This window comes from Diplotaxodon limnothrissa, linkage group LG6 (genome assembly GCF_057381915.1).
Source record: "Diplotaxodon limnothrissa isolate DT_005_m linkage group LG6, D_limnothrissa_male_GT1.1, whole genome shotgun sequence".
Taxonomy (NCBI): Eukaryota; Metazoa; Chordata; class Actinopteri; order Cichliformes; family Cichlidae; genus Diplotaxodon; species Diplotaxodon limnothrissa.
Window position 1 is genome coordinate 10,796,299 of NC_140601.1, and position 20,341 is coordinate 10,816,639.

At 40.5% G+C, this 20,341-nt stretch overlaps 1 protein-coding gene across 1 annotated transcript; it reads right to left on the reverse strand.

Annotated features, from left to right (window-relative positions):
* Positions 1 to 1,906: 1,906 nt before the first annotated feature.
* Positions 1,907 to 16,514, reverse strand: c1qtnf6b (C1q and TNF related 6b). Its single transcript, XM_085355610.1, has 3 exons — positions 16,461 to 16,514; positions 11,096 to 11,288; positions 1,907 to 3,218 (listed from the first exon to the last, which is right to left on the reverse strand). The coding sequence occupies exons 2-3, from the start codon at positions 11,274 to 11,276 to the stop codon at positions 2,671 to 2,673; spliced, it is 729 nt and encodes a 242-aa protein (XP_085211736.1). The 5' UTR covers positions 11,277 to 11,288; positions 16,461 to 16,514; the 3' UTR covers positions 1,907 to 2,670.
* Positions 16,515 to 20,341: the final 3,827 nt, after the last annotated feature.

The following is a 20,341-nucleotide window of genomic DNA, read 5'->3' on the forward strand; positions in this document are numbered from 1 at the left end:
TTTAAGTGCTGTTGTTGTTAATGGGCAACATAGTGAGCCAGTTTACACACTATGTGTAAAGCTTTTCCCATTAGACTTCTTATTGCCAATAGTTTTGCTGGTTTTGCCACTGGTTCACTGCTGATTTATTTCTCTCTCTAATGGTGCATTTAATTGCCTTTGATGTAAAGAGTATCTTTTACTCAAGTATATATTTTGACCCATTTATTTGCACGTAAATATTCTGTCTGTAATGGCAAAACATAGTAGGAAAAGCTAAACCAAACCAAATTAAACCCCTAAAGTACTCATTTGAACTAACAGCTTGCCTGCTGTGCATGTTGGAACAGCCTCCACTAGTCTGGGCTGATGATCCAGGAAAGCTGTCCTGCTTTGTTTCCCATCACAGTTTTCAGATCTCCATCGAAGGCTTAAAGTATTTACAGTGCTGCAGTCTGCCTTTCCTCCCCGAGCCTCCCTGAGGACGGCATTACAGCTAATGGGAGATATATGGCCAAACAGATGGAGCTGGCATGCTGTGGACTCATAAGCGGTCTCTCAGAGTTTGAGATGGGTTTTTGTTTGCTAGTTTGTTTGTTTATTTTAGAAATCTGGCCAGTTTTCAGACTTGATCACAAGTGTCATTCCCCTCATAAGGTTGAGTGGCCAAGCACTAATCTGGAGGGTGCAACATGAAGAGAATTAGACAGGTGAGGAAAATCTTCCAGAATTGTTAACACACAAAAAAGCTCTTTTGAATCTTGACACAGTATAGAGCTCTTCATTTGATATAAAACTACAAGCCCTTTTGTTGCTCACTAATACAAATGAGGAGAGACTTGGTTTGTGAAGGGAATACTGTTTTTATATGTTATATAAACAAACACACGTAGACATACACAGTCCAGACCCAACAGCTTAAGTGGTAAAACATATTAAAGCTATTATAGAAAGCTCATTTACAGACATTTACATAAACTGCTCTGCAGCCTCAAGTCCCTAAAACAATAAACAATAACTGTCAAATACATTCCTGAATTTGATAAAAGCACCGTATGTATTTTCATATGCTGGGAAAGTGGTCAGCTCACCAAAATTACAAAAAGACAATAATGTAAATCCAGTTGTGCAATATTTTCCTGCCACGTCACTGCAAATATAAGCACTCGAGTTGGATTATGATTTTCGTTATGTATGAGAGCAGATGCTCACAGCCATTGTGATCCACTTGAAAAAAAAAAAAAACGGGCTGGAGCTCACTAGCAAAGAAGAAATGTGAAGGAGTGAGAATGAGAATGACTCGACCTCAACGATCTCACTGCCGTTAAGTATTTGTAGGTAAATATAATTACAACTGCTTGTTTTGTTTTGACAAACAAATTATGATGTATGCAAATATTTATCTGTATTATTTTTCTTCTTCTTTTGAGATTGAACGACCCACTCTGATTTCTTTTGTATTTGTTTTATTATTGCTCATCTTCCCTGTGCCTTGTCCCCGATGTTCGTATTTTGCATTCTCATGCATGACCTCTGAACTGCTCCATGATCTTTGCCTTTTCCCTGCACCTCATTTGGATCGTTTGCTGTGCTGTCTGATTCTGACAGTGTGATCTCTGACAGTGTTTTGCATTAAAGATTGGGATGTTTGGACTTTTACCTGATGTCTTGTGTTTGGGTGCATCCCTGTAGAATTTGTTCCACAAAAATTCTGCAAATATTTGGTAGCATTTTTGTAATAAAACTCACAACTAAGGGTGTAATTCAATGTATTTTATATGAAATTACAATGTAATTATATTTACCGGCAGGTACATAAGAGGGTAACAAGTCAGGCTTTTGCAAGAAACCTGTAAAGTAATTTTAAGTATTCGGTTACTTGCAGTGAGTAAATTATACTTTGAGTAAATTACAGTATAATGTGTAAAGCCTGGAAGTCAAATGTGTTTAAGTCCCTCCATAATGTAATAATTTCCTGTAAAGCACCTGAGGATATGCAATGCTTAAAATCGACCCTGTTGTCTGTTAGCTGGTGTTTCGTGGAGTTGCATAATGTGTATGCAATCATTTTATATTAGGACAGTGGATCTTTTAGATTCAGCATTTCCATTTCTGCATGGCTCCATACAGATGGTGGAATGGTGGCGGCTGTGGGACATTTTTGTAATTTGGATGAACTGACATTTTAAATTGCTTCTGTGAAAGAGGACATTTGTTTAATGAATAGCCGACTGCCACAATACATTTCACTCTGACAGATTCTATGTTGCTAAGAGGCATCGCACCATAAATGTCACATAAAACTGATTGCACAGATTTTAAACTCCTGAAAAATTGGTGTGACGTCTGATTAAAAAGTACCTGAAAGCAGGTGATCATGGGAAATGGCACAAAAAGTAAGATCTTTGTACGATAAAGTATTTCTAGTACAAAGTAATTATTTAAACTTTTTTCCCCTATGCTGTACCAGTTGTGCCTCCTATTTCCTTTTTCTTTTTAAGGTTTAGATTTAAGCATTTTGGGCAGTCTTTATTTAACAAAACAGCATTTTCCTCTCTGGGTTGAAAGGAATATTTAAGCACCTAAATTGTTTTGTGCGCTAATAAGTACCTGTTTCTTGGCACAAAGTAATATCCCTGGGAAAAAGACTTAGTAATTGGACCCACACAGCCTCTCCATCCTGCCTTCTCCTCACTGGATGCTGGGAGCCACCAGGTATCCGTTGAAGGTGATGTAAACATCCACGTCGTCGCTGTAAATGGCGTTGTCCCGCTCCCTTTTGTAGAGCCGCACCCAGACCTCGTCATTCAGAGCCAGATCCAGCATGACGCTCTGACTCTGCATGATGGACCGCTCGCTGGGCTGAGCGTACAGGATCACCTGCTCCTTGTCGTTGTGCATCAGGTGGAGGTATGTCTCCTTAAAGTTCCACGTGTGGATATTGACGTTGAAGAAGTAGATCCCGGGCACGTAGCAGTAGAACTTGCCTTTGAACATGTTAAAGTGCTCGTAGAGGTTGACAAACACAGTGTCAAACACCAGCGCCTGGTAGTAGTCCAGGCTGTGCAGGGATTTGCGGCGTCCCACAGAGAAAGAAGAGTGAGGGATCTTGCAGGCGTCTCCGGGTGCACCTGCTTGGCCTTTGCTGCCTTTAGGGCCCATGGGGCCTCGGTAGCCAGGAGCGCCCTCCAGACCTGGTTTTCCGGGTGTACCTTTGTCTCCTTTGTCTCCTTTATCACCTAAAGGGACAAAATGAAACATGAACAGGGAGGGAGACAGAAAACCCACACGCGTGACTTGCATGTTTGAATATTTTAACCCTTTAAAGCCTGAACCATGAAATAATTGCCAGAAAATTCTATATTCTTGAAAATATAGTGTTTAGTAAACCTTCTGATGAAATCTTTCATTTTTAAATTTCATAAATGATTTTATATGAGTAGAAGTCTCAAAAACTCACAGGCTCAACACATGTATCAAATGTGATACACTTGGCTTAACAGGGTTAAAAGTAAAGCTCTTAACAGACATTTTAATAAAGAAGAGGTTAGCTTTTGCAAAGTGAGATATACTACTGCTCACTGTACCCATTAATAGCAAAGGCATGTCAAGACCACATTAATTTATTCCCAGCTGGCTGCACCAGATGTTTCTTTCTTCCAAGAACTCAAAGTGATCTTGTCATTTAGCAAAGTGCAGCATTTAGTTGGATTCAAAGATTTTCTCTCAACTCTTCCATTTTCAGGTCTCCGTTTTATTGTGCGCACAGTACCTGCCTGAACTTTTTCATAGTGGCTACAAATCTAGAAGCAGCAACAAATTCCAGTAAACCTTTTATATCTGACATTTCAAATCCTGCTTATAAATCTAAAGGAACTCTTTCATTCAAAGTAGTGCTTATTTTAAACTTGACCTCCTCGTGGACTTTAAGACGAAATGTTCGGGTAGACCTTGTGAGGACAGCATGTCTGTAAAAAGCAGTTTGTTTCCAGAATCTACTGCCTCATTAAATTTGAAGTAATCACAGCCAAAGACCAGAAGGAACTGTAATCATTTCAGTTAAACACATTTATTTCTCCTTTTTCTGCTGCTGTTCTAGGCATCTGAAGGTGAACTACTACTGCTGACAACTTTTGCTTTGTGGCAGGGAGCATTATCCTGCTGGATGAGCCTCCAGTCATCAGGGAACACCATTTCCATGAAAGGGTGTACATGGTCTGTAGCAGTGCTTAGGTAGGTGGTACAAGGTTTCTCAGCAGAACATTGCCCATCACACTGCCTCTGCCAGCTTGTCTTCTTCCCATAGTGCATCACTCTCACACTGCCATCTGCTTGATTTAAAAGAAAACGTGATTCATGAGACCAGGTCATCTTCTTCCATTGCTCTGGTATCCAGTTCTGTTGCTCACATACCCATTGTTTCCAGGAGTCAGCATGGTCACCCTGATTGGTGGCTGTACAGTCTTCTACATAACAGCCTGCGATGCACTGACATCTTTCTATCAAAAACAGCATTACATTTTTAAGCTACAGTAGCTCATCGGTTGGATTGGATCAAAAGGACCAGCCTTCGCTCCCCACGTGCATCAGTGAGCCTTGGCTGCCCACGACCGTGTCGCTGGTTCACTACTAGAACACTTTTGATAGATTGATAGACTGACCACTGCAGACCAGGAACACCACACAAGAGCTGCAATTTTGAAGATGCTCTGACCAAGTCATCGCAGTATGGCCCTTCTATCAAGCACATGAACTGTGAGAACACAATGTTTTCTTGCTCCCTAATATATCCCAGCCACTAGCAGGTGAAAAGATAATCAGTTTTATTCACTTCATCACATTACCTGATTGGTGCATATTCAGCTTAAAATATGTTTTTAAAAAAATTACTTGGATATGTTTTCCTAGTTTTTATTTGCTCTTTTCTTGTTTATATCTGTCTTCCCTGGATTCTGCTAAGCTGCCACCACACGCCACCAAAACGTCCTCTTGATTTTAAATTTAAATGCGATGTGACAACAAGCTCTAAAAATGATTAATGCGATTTTGTGACTACTGACTGAAATGTCTCTATTTAAGCGAACATTTTGAGTGGTGCTATTATTCCCGAAACACAAGAGAATACTTTTGAGCTGATTGTACATTTGCATGTCAAGTGACACTGCTTATTCGGTAAGCCTTCCTACATGCCATCACCATATCGCTGTGGAACAGCTGTAAAAAGATGTGAGCCAAGAAAAGGCTCAGGCATACATAAACAGAAGCTAATTTAGGAGCAGTGCAGCTTACTGAAATTATGGGATGAAAAGTGGGTGACCATTTTCACTTTCAGCTGACAGCAGAGTTGGCTCAAATCTATCTATCATCAAGGATCTACGTGCAACAATTCGAAGATGGCTTGACAAGCCTAAAGGCAAGCACTTGTGCTCCCTATTTTCTGCCATACATACTGACTGGCCGCTTCATTACACCTATTCAACTGCTCGTTAATGCAAATATCTAATCAGCCTGTCACATGGAGGAAGCCTAGTGCATTTAGGAATGTAGACGTGGTCGAGACAACCTGCTGAGTTTAAAACTGAGAATCAGAATGGAGAAGAAAGATGATTTACGTGACTCTAAAACTGGCATTAGTTCTAGATGGGCTGATTATTGCAGAAACTGATGATCTTCTGGGATTTTCCAAAACAACCATCTGTAGGGTTTACAGAGAATGGTCCAAAACAGAGAAAATATCCAGTGAACAGCAGTTCTCTGGGTGAAACTGACTTGTTAATGTCAGAGGTCAGCGGGAAATGGCCACACAGCTTTGAGCTGATAAGAAGGCAACAGTAACTCAAAAAAACATTAATCACAACCAAGGAATGCAGAGATGCTTCTCTGAATGCACAACAGACATGTTGTGCATTCCCTTGCAGCAGAATGGCTACAGCAGCAAAGGAGCACAGTGTGGGCTTTTGGCTACAATTTTTGACACAGGCTCACCAAAATCGGTCAATAGAAGATTGAAAAAATGTTGCCTGGTCTGATGAATCTCAATCTCAATTTCTGATGCAACTTTCAGATGGTCAGAACTTGGCGTAAACAACATGAAACTATGGCTCCATCCTGCCTTGTACTGTCCCAATCAAAAATTTAAGACCACTTAAAAAATGGCAGAAAATCATATTTTGCATTGTTGGATCTTGACAAGGTTCCAAGCAGAGCTTCAACATGCAACAAGAAGAAATGGGAGTGAGACAAAACATATTTTGAGCATGCAATTTATTAGAAACAACGTTTAAACGGAAACAGGCTGTTTATCAAAAGTTTAGGACCACATGCCAAGAGTTCATGATCAAGAGTTCAGGCTAGTGGTGTTAACTGTTTGGAAGATACTGGGGATCATATTATTGGTTGGGTTTTCTCCTAAATACTGTAGTGCCTGTACAAAGAGATTACACTATAGCTTTTAGAAAAAAAACTGGTGTATGATAGTTTCGTCAGTTTTGAGAGGCTCTGAGGTTATAGGGTGATAAAAAGAAACCTGTAAATATGACTTTCTTGCGAAGTCTTGCTGAGCTTGCTCTGCATTATTTTAGGCAACTAAAACTTCAGTTATGAGTTAAACACCTCTGGGATCGCTAAACCCCACAGGAAGAAGCCACAGTGCTTCCCTCTTTAACCATGACCAACACTTCCTGTAGAGGTAAGCACTGCTCATCCTCTCCACAGAGCCACAGTGACGTCTCCAGCTGTGACCAGCGTCCAAGCAAAAAAGTCCCGAGCAGAGTTACAGCAGTTTCCACAAACAGTAGCTTAGCAGCACATCTGGTCACAATGACCTACAGTGAGTGACTTATCCGGCAATAATACACAGTTACTGTTACATGTTGCAAAATACTTAGATGAGAAAAAACCCATTGTTTCTTTGGTTTGGAAACCTTTACATGTTTTTTAACCTATTTTTAACAAAAAATAAAAATATAAAAAAATATAATGGCAAACAAGGAAATGGTTCTAAGTGTGAAATATACACGTTTACGTCATGGGTTTTAATTTAATTACTAACTTTCATGTGCTCATTTTAATACATACACTATATACAACATAGAATAGTATTTTAAATATCACTAAGACTTGCTGTTGCTCTTCTTGTAGGCAAATATAGGTCTATGACACTGTAGGTTTAGGATATTACGATCAGATGGTTATGAGTCACTGAATGTCTGGAAAAAGATCACAGACGTTGCTCCTTTCCCAGGCCCGAGGCCTCAAAAGTAGTATACATGGCGGTATGGGCGGAGATTGTAACAGCAGTTACAAGTGGAAAGTTAAAGAGATGAGAATTGCTGCACAGATTCAGGAATGACTGCAACAATAAACTTGTTATCAAAGAGAGTCACATGCACTTAAAAAAGCACCAATTAGCCAATGGTATTGTTGCTTTTCTTTACAACTATGCAGCTGGAATGTGGACACTGCTGTTCCATGTATCAAGTACATCAAGCAACACTTCTTTTTATTTGCTTTTGATTTACTTGGGATGAATCTAGAGTCCGAAAGTGGATCAAGACCCACAAGTTGAGCAACTTAAAAGATAAATTTTAGATAAACATGTTAATTTGGGAACTGAAAGTACACTGACACTGAAAGCAGCAAATGTTAAACTGCAGGGTTTCATAGAAACAAACATAAGATCCTATTACTAAAATTAAGCAACATTGCACGACACCAAGACTTAACTCCAAAGTCATGCATTTTGGAATCAACTTGACAGAAAGGCAGACATGAAAGGTCAGAGGTCAAATGTGACCTGATAATTGGATGGAAACTATAACGTGTATTTAAACAATACCTAAATGTTGCAAATACAAACTAAGGCAACAGATTTTTAAGCATAGTTTTAGAGATAAAAGACATTTTATGAAAGTTTGGTCTTATTTGACCTTGAAGAAGCCGTCAGAGGCACAAAGTAATTATTATGATGGCTAATATGTTAGGATGAGTGACAAGCCCTGATCAGAAGACCTGTGAGTCCTGCTGGTGACATATGGATACAAACGTTTGCTAATATAGGTGGGCGATTCACCATGCACAGCCCTAAAGGTGAACAACAGAACTTTTTCCCAGAGTGCAGTCAACTGACACTGAAGAAATCACCTGAATGTTGCATTTTCAGTCAGTCATCCAGGTGATTTCTTCAGTGTCAGTTGACTGCAGGTTTCCCCAACCTTATAAAAAGTACATTATAGGCCGTGAGTTCAGTATTATGATCATTAATATACAAATTGTCATGACCTTTGATGAATGGCCATGAGTACCATTCACAGAGAGCTGGTTAAATGCTGCAGTTGTAAGATGTTTCAAAATGCACCATTAGGCCCCCTCCTTGTTTCTACCAATAAAAACACAATGTCCAGATGAACAGAATCAGGTTTCTGGGATTTTGAGGATGGATCAAGACACCAAATTAACTTTTCAATGTAATGCTACTAAAGGAAAATGTGTGGGTGTAAATTCTGATTTGCCCGTGACTGAAGGTTCGTGTTTCTTTTGAGAAATTTGGCAAACTGAGATTGACTTACTGACTATGGTTACACTGTTTGAGTAAAACCAACAGCACATACTGCTGCATTTTTGATCATGCACTTAGTTCAGTTTGCTTGCTGTGCAACGCAAAGTTGCTTCACATTTTGACTTCCCACTGAGTCCATGAAATTACAGTTGGACTTCGATGAGGAAAGTTGTGACATGGCACAAAAACACTTGAACTGTGTTTGCATGTGAGAAGCTTAATGATAGACCAGCAGAGACATTTTTGTGGTTCAATGGTTGGACTGGTTTACGGGCTGATCGTGGGTCAGAACAGACTTGGCACGTCCGGTAATCAAAGAACCAACAGATAAAACAACAGAGTGATGACACATCATCTGGATCGCTCTGGCTGAGTTGGCTGACTGACTTATCATATTAAACACACATGTTCTTGCAAATCCCTCTCCAACTCGATCTCTTGCATTGGGAAATCCCACTGATTCCCACTTTTTAACCCCACTGATTCTCTCACAACACTTCCCCCTCTTTCTCTTACCTTCATTGTATATATATATATATATGTACTAGTATGTGCACGCACAGATAAAGCCACACAGATGCACAAACACTGACACTCAAAGTCTTCACTGTTGGCCTTCCTCACTGCCTGCAGTAACAGTAACTCAAACAAGCTGTCATGGATTTGACTGTGTAAGCAGGTGTAGTAAGCACAGGATCCACAGTGTTTATAGGACGGCAGATTAAGGAGTCAAACTGGACCACTTCCAAGTTTTATTTAATCTGCTTCTTTTTAATTTAAAGTGGGCCTGAGGTTAGTAGGACATGTTTTGTTGGTCCTTTTCCCCCACGTTCTGCTTGATGTGTGTCTATAGCTGTGTAACCGAGCCCACGTTTACTGGTGTTAATTTGTGGTTATTGAAGTAACCACGGTTTTGGTTTTTTAAAGAAAATACACAATGTAGGAACAATTTGCTCGGAAATATTTGTGATGTTGAAAGTGGGTTGTGACAAAGAGCTTTAAGATCAGGTAAGCTTTAAGGTTTCTCACATTTATTTTAATATTGCCCTGTAATTGGTAAGTATTAGTAGAAGCTAGTGCAACAAGACAACCTAGGACTTTTTGGACCACTGAAAATCTGGGACACCAAAGTAACTGCCTGCTTATTTGGCAATGCAGTCTAGAGCCTGGTGAATTATACTGTGGCAAGCATTGTTTTTCTCTCTCTAAATGGGTCATTTTGTAGTGTAATTATCTTTGAGTTTAGTTTAGACCAAGTCTGAGTATCCTGCAGCCCGTTTCAAATGAAGTTGCCCATTCTCTTAAAACTCATTGCACGAATATCAGGTTCAGGTTAGATGCAGTCCAGAATTGGATGTATGGTCAACCTGCCATTGGTTCAAACTCTGAACCCCATGAAGACTCTTAGTAACCTCCAGTAACACAGTACCATGTAAGTCAGAGGTAACAGACAGGGAACAGTCTGTTTATGTAGACTCCAAGTTAAAATGTCTTTACTGCAGAAACAAACATGTTTAGAGGAAGATACATAAAAAATACTAGCAGCCACCAGTGCTGGTCCTCAGTAGATACGAAGTCGGGTGTTCATGCTACCCACCCATCCAGCTGGCACGTTGGCAACAATACCCCTCGGTCTGTTTAAATCAGTGAACTGGACCTCTTTGATGTTTGTGGTGTTGGTGCTTTTATTAAATATTTGCAACTGTATTAAAAGTAATATTATTTGCCCAGTTACCGAACAGAATATCCAAGAAGTCTGTGATGGCCAGTATGTTGCCTGGATTCCTGACTATCTATCAGAGAGGCCTCTATGTGGCAGAAGACAGGAGACTTTACTATACAGTTTATAGCTGTATATATTATTGTGACGTGCTTTTTAACAAACTGCAAACTTCCCTCGTTTGGCCTTTGAGCTTTGGCTTGTTGACTGATGCATTTATTATAACAAAATGTCATTCCACCTTAATGAAATCCTTGCATACATTCATATTTTGATGCTGATATACATTTCCTACCACAGATACTGTGAAAAGCCACCATTGTCACTAGTATTTGGCTGCCTGCTGCTTTACAAAATGTTAAAAAGCGGCTGATTTTTGAAGTGGTTCCAGATTCCTTCTGTTGCGCGAGTATCTAATTTCCATTTCACTGACAATCTCTCATTTTACTCTCAGTTCCACTTAGCCATCACTGCATGGCTACACTTAGTAGCTCTATTCCATTATTATAGATATGTGATTACTCTCCTGATTAAGGAGTACACACACACACACACACACACACACACACACACACACACACACACACACACACACACACACACACACACCTGGAAAAGGAAAAGCGCAGACTTTGTAAATGCAGCTTAAAATAGAGCCCTCGTAGTACACACTTTAAAGAGTGAATGATTTTTTTTAGTAAATTAACAAGCAACGATTCTCCAGTCATGGTATCATTTGCATGATTGACCATCAAAGTGAAGCTGCAATTATCAACTGAACGCAGTCTGTAATCAGCAGTGTTTCAGAGCTTAACAGATGCTTTTCAAGTCCCTGGTACCTTTGAGGATGGTCATGTTAATGACAGTTCGGACTTCAGGCATTTGATACTGAGCCGTGGCTGCGGGAGAATCTTGCTGGTCGCAGCATCGTCTGCAGAGTCTGGAAGGAGACCTGGAGGGGGAGGGGACACAGCAAACCAAGGGAAGGAGCAACAGCAGCCCAAAACACCCCGACAACATGGCTGTCTCAACCTGAGGATGGAAGGAAAGAAAAGAAATAAGCAATCAAAATAATGGTAATGCTCCAGGACAATGTTAAACTGTATGTCCATATGAGGCCACAGTGATGGCAGATGTTTACAGATGCATGCAACTTTATGGCTCATATAATAATAATGGTGTTTTTACTCTCTGATAAAGAGGAATTTGAAAGTGAAAAACGATCAGCCCCCAAACCAACATTTTTTGGTTAGTTATGTTGTTTGTTGGTGTGCCGTATTTTTCACATTCCTGTGGAAATCTGGTCTATAAATCTGGACTGTAACTGCATCTTCTCAGGAGACAATGATATTGACAGTATTTCTCAGGTTTCTCTTGCAGCCCTTATTAGCCATTGTGCACCTACATTTAGTGATCTATACAAGATGTAATATACTACAATGCAATTTTACCATGACATTGTGGTTTTAGAGTTGCAGCAAGAAGTATTCAAAAACAAAGGCTTGAAAAAACCGTACTACTTCTTAAAAGTATGTTTGGCATTTTGAAATGTAAGAACTTAAGGTCAACTTGACAGACCAGATTATGTTATTTTAGGATTATCGTATAGTATCCAGAGGATCAAGAAGTGAAATATAAGCCTTTCTATAGACTAAAAACAAGAGTGAGAAAGTTTTCTGAGGCTGGAACTTTGATCACAATATAAAACAAAATTAATATTTTGGTTGAGAATCTTTTCAAAGCTGTTCACTACAAATGAAACTTGACTACATAATTGAAGGTTATGAAGAAAAAGACCCAAATGTGTCCATCATTATGTGCCTGTGTAACAGTAACCATAGCACAGACAATATGACACTTGATTGATGCTTTACCCAGAGTGCTTTATGGTAACGTGAGTACATATGTTTCCAAGATGCACAACCCAGAGTCAGCCAGACCCTCCCACCCCGAAACTGTAACCACTGAGAAACACAAGACCATAAAATCCATCTGGTTAAAAGGGGAATGCTACAATCTTTTCCTTTGAGCTTCCTTACACAACTAGAGACACAAACTTTGATGTTATATTAAATAAAAATCTCAAGATTAGTCTACATTGGGTTCTACAGTGAGCCCTAAGGAGCAGGGGATGTAACACTGACCAACTGACTGGTGGACAGTGAGCACCCCTCATGATGGATCTCAGCACATTTTGTTTTCTGCTGCCCTCAGCCTGGTTCTGCTCAAGGTTTCTTCCTGTTAAAAGGGAGATTTTCCTTCCCACCATCACCAAGTGCTAGCTCATAGGGGGTCATCTGGCTTTTGTCTTTATTATTGTATTATCTTTGCTTTGCTCGAGGCAGCTGTTGTTGTGATTTGGCACTATAAAAAATTAAATTGAACTGGAAACAATTGCCCAGTTTGTTGTTAACTACATATTGGCGCCTGTGGCTCAGGAATTAGAGCAGGCCATCTACATACTTAAAGGTTGGTTGATTGATCCCTGGCTGTTCCAGTCTGCATGCCAAAGTATCCTTGATACTGAACCCTGATTTGCTTCTGAATGACACATGTTGTATAAAGTGCTTTGAGTGCTCGTTTTCCCTAACATGACCAGCAACAGAAAATAGTCCATCAACAATTAATCAATAAAAATCTGAATATTGATCTAATATTTTTCCATTTACATGTGTTGTAATTTTCTGTTTTCTCAGAGAAGCATCTAAGTCTCTGAAAAAAGTCTTAATAAAAAACTTTATTTGATAGAATTAGAGGCCTGCTGCTGCAGGAAATGAAGCCCATGAGAGTTGTATTCTTAGGCCATAAAAACAAAACTGCATGTGCTTGTCTGGTCTGCATTTTTCACCTTTTCCTCTCATTCGCTCTTATCTATTTCATTTTCATCCTCAAACGCAACGCCTCTGAAAAGGAAAAGCATAACAGAACGAGAGGAAATGTTTGTGTGAGAAAGGAGAAAACTGAGGAAATGAAATAAACAGGGAAGAGACAGATGAGAGATTCCCTGAGGTTTTTACAGTGATGGATGAATGTTAAAAGGATTTGAGATGACAGATGGCGCATGACTGTGAGAAAAATGAAATAACTGGAGCGCTGCCCCAACGTTTTTATCTGACTACTGATAGTAAAATATAACAGTTATTATCTGCCTCGCTATTACAGCCTGTCAGATGTCACGCAACGCATCTCTGCTCTGTTCTCCAACATGTCTGAAAAATTAGGCTCAGATTTATCATATGAATTTGTATTTCTGTCATTTTGGCAATATTCTGCGGCAAATGCAACAAGAAATGGCCTTCGGTTCCTTTTAAAGACAATCCAGACTAAAGCTGTATTTCTGTCACAAAGCAGTAACCATAAGAAGAGGATGAGTGGTGCAGCTTGAAAGTGCTTACGTTGGAACGTTGAGCTGGTGTGGAAAATCCAAGTGATTATTTGGATTTTTTTCTTGGAAAGCTGTCAACTGTGGATTCACTGCAGTTGACACACAAAAAATATATATTTTGCAGACTTCAAAGAATCCCACATGCTACTGTATATTTGCTCTCCAGTTACCAGAGTGTCCCTGAATGGGTGGCTTATTTTTACAGTGTCACAGGAACGCAGTGCACAGGACAGGGAAGCGCTCAGCAGGCACTCTGCTTGACTGACTGGCAACCTGTCAGCTTATAAAAAGCCAACCCTTAGTGACAGGAAGTAATATTTCTACAGTCCCAAGATAGGAAACACTTGTTGAAATTATAGGTTTTGGTCAGTGGAGGCAGTGCCCAGCCGCTGTGCACCGAGATGAAGAAAAGATGCATCTTCTTGGGTTTTCTGAAGCAGCTTTTGCACCTCAACCTTAGATATTGAGAAGAATCGTGTCATTCTGATGTCCTTTCTCTCATGTGGCGTGCAGAAGGAAACATATGTGTTCTCACTAATGTAGGACTGAACACAGAGACAAGGACACTCACTCACACCTATGGCTCATTCAGAAGCATGAGCTGATATCTCTGTGTTGGTGTTGCTCTTATATTATGACACTAGCACTGGTCAAGGATCAACTGGCAGCAGCCAAGAAGTTAGCTAACGTACTTAAAAACTATCGCTAGCAAACCTACATTTGGCCAACAACAAAGCAAACTAAATAAAATATTTGTTCGTTGTATAAATGAATGAAGAAAATGCTTAAAATGTTGACCATTTGTTCTTAAAGAGAGTTTTATATAAAACTCAAAGTTATGACATTACAAAAATTACAATTACAATGTTGATCCTGGACCAACATTATTATGATGGGAACAACACCAACACGGGGATATCAGATACATCCATTTAGAATTAGCATTTCACCTGTAACAAGCATGTGTTTGCACTGTGAGCGAAAACCAAAGTTACCAGAAAGGACCAACACAGGCAGGAGGAGAACGTGTGTACCTCTGTCTTAACAAGTCCTAAAACAGTTCAGGGCTCCAGCGTGTTCATGAAAACAGCCTGAACAGGTCAAAACTTCAGCAATATTTGTGCCATATAAAAATACTGTACAAATGCCTACATGCATATCAGCGAACCAACTAGAGGGACTATCATGGTGTCATGCGTGTGTCCTACGTAGCGCCTATGCATAGCTTTTCAGACCATGTCCACATATTGTAGCTATTAACTATCACCAGGGGGCAGTGTCTGTGGGGCTCACTATTAAACCAATCAGCTTTTGACCCATGTATGCCATCCTCACCTTCAGGCCAGCACTGTTGCTTTTTGTAGGACTGCATGCAACCACATACGTATAGGATGCATATCTCACATCCTTCACCCTGATAGCTGAATATCAACACAAATGAACACCAACAAGGTTATATCAATTCTGCTTCAAAGGATGGGTTGGAAATGTGATCATGTGGCTTCAGGCCAATCATTGTAAATGGCAAAGGTGAGGGTCGAGCATGGGTAGCAACATTATTTGATGCATGAGTGCATTTAAAGGTATTGTTTAGGATTTGCCCCTAAAAGTACCACTTGAGGTCCTCCACGTTGGTCTAACTTGGTATATCCCATCCACTACTCACCCCATTGGCAAGAATATTTATTTATTTACTGATTGATTGATTTTTAATAATTAATATCATGGTCTCCAAAAAATGAAGTGACATTTCCTCCAGCACCATGTGTTATCCTTTTGTGGCTTTTGGTAACACGTCTTGGCATGACCGTAACATTTGTCACAGATCTCCGTGGCAGAGGATGCAGCCAGTTCTTACTAAATTGCTTGTTGCAGTTTCAGAATCAAATCTCCACCTGTCTTTAATAAGTTCTACATTTACATGCTTAGGTTTTTGAAAACTAATGACCACATTAATGACCTGCCTTACTGAAGACTATGTGGTAACCTTCCATTCAGTGTGTTTCTGCATTTTGGCAAAATTTGAAAATACTGCAGAAATGTTAAGGGGGATAAACAGAAACATGAGTTACACTTGAAGATTTCGGGCAAACACACAGCAGGCTGACACACCCTTGGCCTTATTTTATTATGCAGCATGCTGTCAAATTGATTAGGCCACACGTTCAGCTTGCTTTAAGGCAGGAAAAGAAAGTGTGCAACAGACGTTTTAAAGTTACTGAAAGCTGTGCAACTACAAAGGCAATAACAATTAGTCAGATTTTATAGCTGGTTTAATATCATCAAACGGGAACAAAAATTAATCTCTTACATCATACTCTACCAACAAACATCACCCCAATGCGTGCCTGCGTGTGTGTGTGCGCGCGTGTGTGTCTGTGAATCATAACAAGTAACAACCACTAATCAGCTGATCAACACACACTGCACTCATGCAGCTGTTATAATGAATTGGTTTAAGAAGCCACGTCTACAACGCCAGAGCATCAACTTGGCATGCATCTGCACTCCGGATAAAGCACATACGCGCGCACACGCACTCAATGTCGGGCAGTAGGCCGGCGCGTGAGAGCGTGCGCGGTGATATAGCTGCCGGGGTAAGTTTGCAAAAGAAAAAAAAAGCTACTGCTGAGTTGGCGACTTGTGAATAACTTCTTCAGCCTCTGCACGTCTCTGCAAGCGCACCGCCGGCTGCTTTTTTCTTTACCTTCATTCACCGTTTCTTTTCCTTTTTTTTGTACAGCATTACGATGCAGAGTCGGTCGATTGTCATAAAGTCGCTGTCACATCTTGTCAGAGTGTCTGGTCGCTTTTCTTACCTGCAGGAGTCTCAGACGAGGAGGAAAAGCAGACTGCTGGTGTCAGACTGAGAGGAGGAACAACTGAGAAGAAACCTCTCTCACTCTCTCTCCTATACACACACATTCCTCCCTCCCACTCCTGTATATAACCTACCCTCACACACACACAGCACAACAAATCCTCCTCTTTCATCAAATAACATAAAGTCAGTGTTACTCCCTTCTACCTGGTGTGTTCATTTCCTGCAGCCCCTCCTCCACACAATCTCTCTCTCCTTAAACTCCAGATCCATCATTCTTACTTAACAGAGAGTCAAGATAGCTGCGTTTCCATCCAGGAGTTTTATAACAGGGAGCTCAAAGTGGCACGAGGAGCTGTCACCACCCAAACTCTAATATAGGTCATCGCTCTCCTCTGTTCAGGCAGCGCAGATGCCCATGACTCAGATTCTGGACTGCAGCAACATACTTTCATTTAATTTGTTCCATTTCAAAACTATCACCGTCATAAAGTCCTGCTGTAGCTGCTGTTAAGACTGTGAAAATGCATAACCAGCATTTTCTTTTCTAAAACATGTGCTGCAGAATATCAGAATGAATTCAGCAGGCATGGGAGTATCTATCATCTGGGTGTCCTGGTGGTCCAAGCGCATGTGTGCACAAAATAAATAATTTAGCCAATTTAGATTCTGTTTATTTTGTTTTATTGGTATATCAAATTGTTCTAATTCTTAACAAAAATGTTATTGACATTTTCTTGGTGTCTTTAAAAAACAACATTACTAAAAGTGGCAGGCAGCCATGAAAATCATAGGTCAGACAGCTCATCAAAGACCTCAGTCCCTTTATGGACAGTGTGTTACAATAAGCCTGGGGAATTTCGTGTGACCCAACTCACATCCTGTTCTCACAATATGAACTTTGTACTTTCTGGCAGAAGATACAAAGTTCCACACTGTAAGTTTGACAGACTGAAAGTCATCAGTTGCTTGTTCAATTGATGCTCTGAACAGCACTGTGTAGTGTGGAGGTCATTGGGTGAGAGCAACCTATCAGTTACACGTACAATTATTGTTCATGTTGATTAGTGTTATTAAAATGTGATTTGTTGTGATTGGTATTCTTGGTAGTTTTAAAGGCTGTACTGTAAACTTGGATTTGAAGTCCAAAAGTCCAAAACTCCTCCTTAGGGATCATAAAGTAAACACATTCTGAAACACCAAATGGGTGGCTTCCATGCCCAGTGAGAAACCACTGTTCTCAGAGATTTCAGTCAGCTGATATTGCAGTGCAAAGACTGAAAAAGAGCTGATAGCAGTGAAAGTGAGCTCTTAACTAAGCAGCAACCCGAATGGCAGAAAAATGAAGCCAGTGCAGACCTACCAAAAATTATAGTTCCTCCAAAAGCCAGCTGAGGCCGGCTGCACACACAGGACTCTGTCCCCATCTCACGTCTTTAGCTATGAAAATAACGTATTTACATCCTGGTACAAAATGCTGGTCTCTGTAGTTCAAATCGCTATTGCTATCATTAGCTAATAATTTAGCTCTTCACCTGTACAAACAAGGTCATTCCTGTTTCTCAAAAGAACATTTTGCTCATGCTGAGGCCTGGATGGTGTTGTGTAGATTTCTATAAACTGAGAGCTAAGTTCATTGGATGCCAAACTATCGATCCATCTCTTTTGTAAACTGGAAGCTGTGACCAGATGTCACAGAGCGAGAGGCGGGTTACAGCATGGACAGCTCGCCAGTCTATCACAGGGGCCACAGTGGACATCTGTATCCTCCGTGTCTTCCCTCACTTTAACTGTTAATAATGTTCACCTTCCAGATATGATCTTTGTGTGTGCCTTATCAGTTACTGCCATGACAGTGGTCTCAGATGAGCTTTCTTCTCTTGAGATAGGTATAAACTGGTGTTTCAAATCCATCAGGGGTGAAGCACAGTGACTCTGGTAAAGGGAAGATAGATACCCTGCAGCTTTTTTGTCCAAGGCCTCAAATTACCTTTCTCCTGGAGGAAAGGGTGACAGAGTTTGGTTAAATGGTGATTCTAAATTAGCCATAGGATTGAATGTGAGTGTTAAGGGTTGGCTGTCTCCTTGTCTTAGCCCTACAGACTGGCAACCTGTTCAGGGTGTACCTCTTGCCCCATACAACCCAGAACTGGCTAAGTGGAAGAAAATGGATGGAAGGATGGATGAGTATTAACTAGGAACCATGATGCAAACCATGCCAAAAAATTGATTCTGTTCATCTGGATGCAGACGTCACTCATCCAAGTGACTTCTTCAAACTTCTTAAGTCTCTGGAGACTGGAGAAGTCACTTGGATGAGTGACAAAACGTTTTTTTCACTGAAAACGCTGCATCCAGATCAACAGAATCAACTTTTTGGGATTTCCTCAAATAAGTCCATTTGAATGAATCCACTGCCCCACCATTTAGGCCACCTGATTAGGCACCTTCCTTCAAGCCAAATACATGAAAGCATTATGGAGCTTTTATTTCCCCAGGTCTACTCTACAGTTTTCTGTTTGTCAGTTATCTTGCTTTCATTCTCAAGTGGTAACACCTTTACTTTGGAAAAAAGATCCTCTGCCTTTGCTAGTCTGGCTAGAATCATTAACAGACATGATTAGTTTGGGTGTTTTTGTTTTTTGGGAAAAATAAATTAGCCTAGTGCATCTGTGCTCAGAGAAGCATTCATTTAGGCTATCTCTGTAAGATCAACAGAGGGGAAATTCCCTGCTATTAGCACTGATTAGAGCCAAAAGTGAAAGTAAGTAAGTAATAAAGTCACTTTTTAGTTGCCTCTACCTGAAGCCAGCTAGTACGGATGATCTGATATCCTCGTGTTGGTGTTGTTCCCAGACCATCATGAAAATGTTGTTCCAGGTTCAACATTGCAAGTGACCTACTTAGTATTTAGTATTTAGTATTTAGTATTTATTTATTTATTGTCATTGTCAAGAACAATGAAATTGCGTTTGGGGCTTCCATACAACCCAAAAAAAAAAAAAAAAAAAAAAAAAAAGAAGAAAATAATAAATACCCCTTAAAACCCAAGTGTACATATTTAACCCAGTGTGACTCCAATGCAATAAGACAATCCTTAGCAATAATGTTCGTAGAAATTCAGACAAAGACCTGAGAAACATGACAAAATACAACAATGCAACCCATTCAATATTATTGTACTGTGAGATATGATATCAGATATGATAGTTATCTATTTAAGAAAGAGGGGGGGGGCAGGAGGGGGAAGAGAATAAAGATATGATGCACCAATGCAGACCAGTTCATTGCTATTAAGAAGTTGGATATGGTTATTGTCCGTGAGAGGGGGGCAGAGAGTTCAGGAGCCTCACAGCCTGTGGATACAGGCTGTTGGCCAGTCTGGATGTTCTGGCCTGTATAGACCTGTACCTTCTCCCTGAGGGCAGCAGATGGAAAAGGTGGCGCGCAGGGTGATGTTGGTCCCGCAGGATACTGTGCACCCTCCTCAGACAGCGAGTGGGGAAGATATTACTGATCTCTGGCAGACTTGTTCCAATAATTCTGCCAGCTTCTTTCACCACCCGCTGGAGTGCTTGCTGATCGGCCTTGGTGCAGCTGGGGAACCACACTAGAAATCCATACGTCAGAACGCTGCTGATGGCACAGTTGTAGAAGTTCAACATCAGAGATCTGGGAATGTGTGCGCTCCGCAGTCTCCTCAGGTAGTAGAGGCGCTGTTGGGCCTTCCGTACAACTGAGGTGATATGGTTGCCCCAGGACAGGTCCTCGGTCACAGTTACCCCCAAGAATTTAAAACTGCTCACCCTCTCCACCGCCTCACTGCCAATGAAGAGAGGCAGATGGTTGTTATGACCCCTCTTCCGGAAATCTACAATG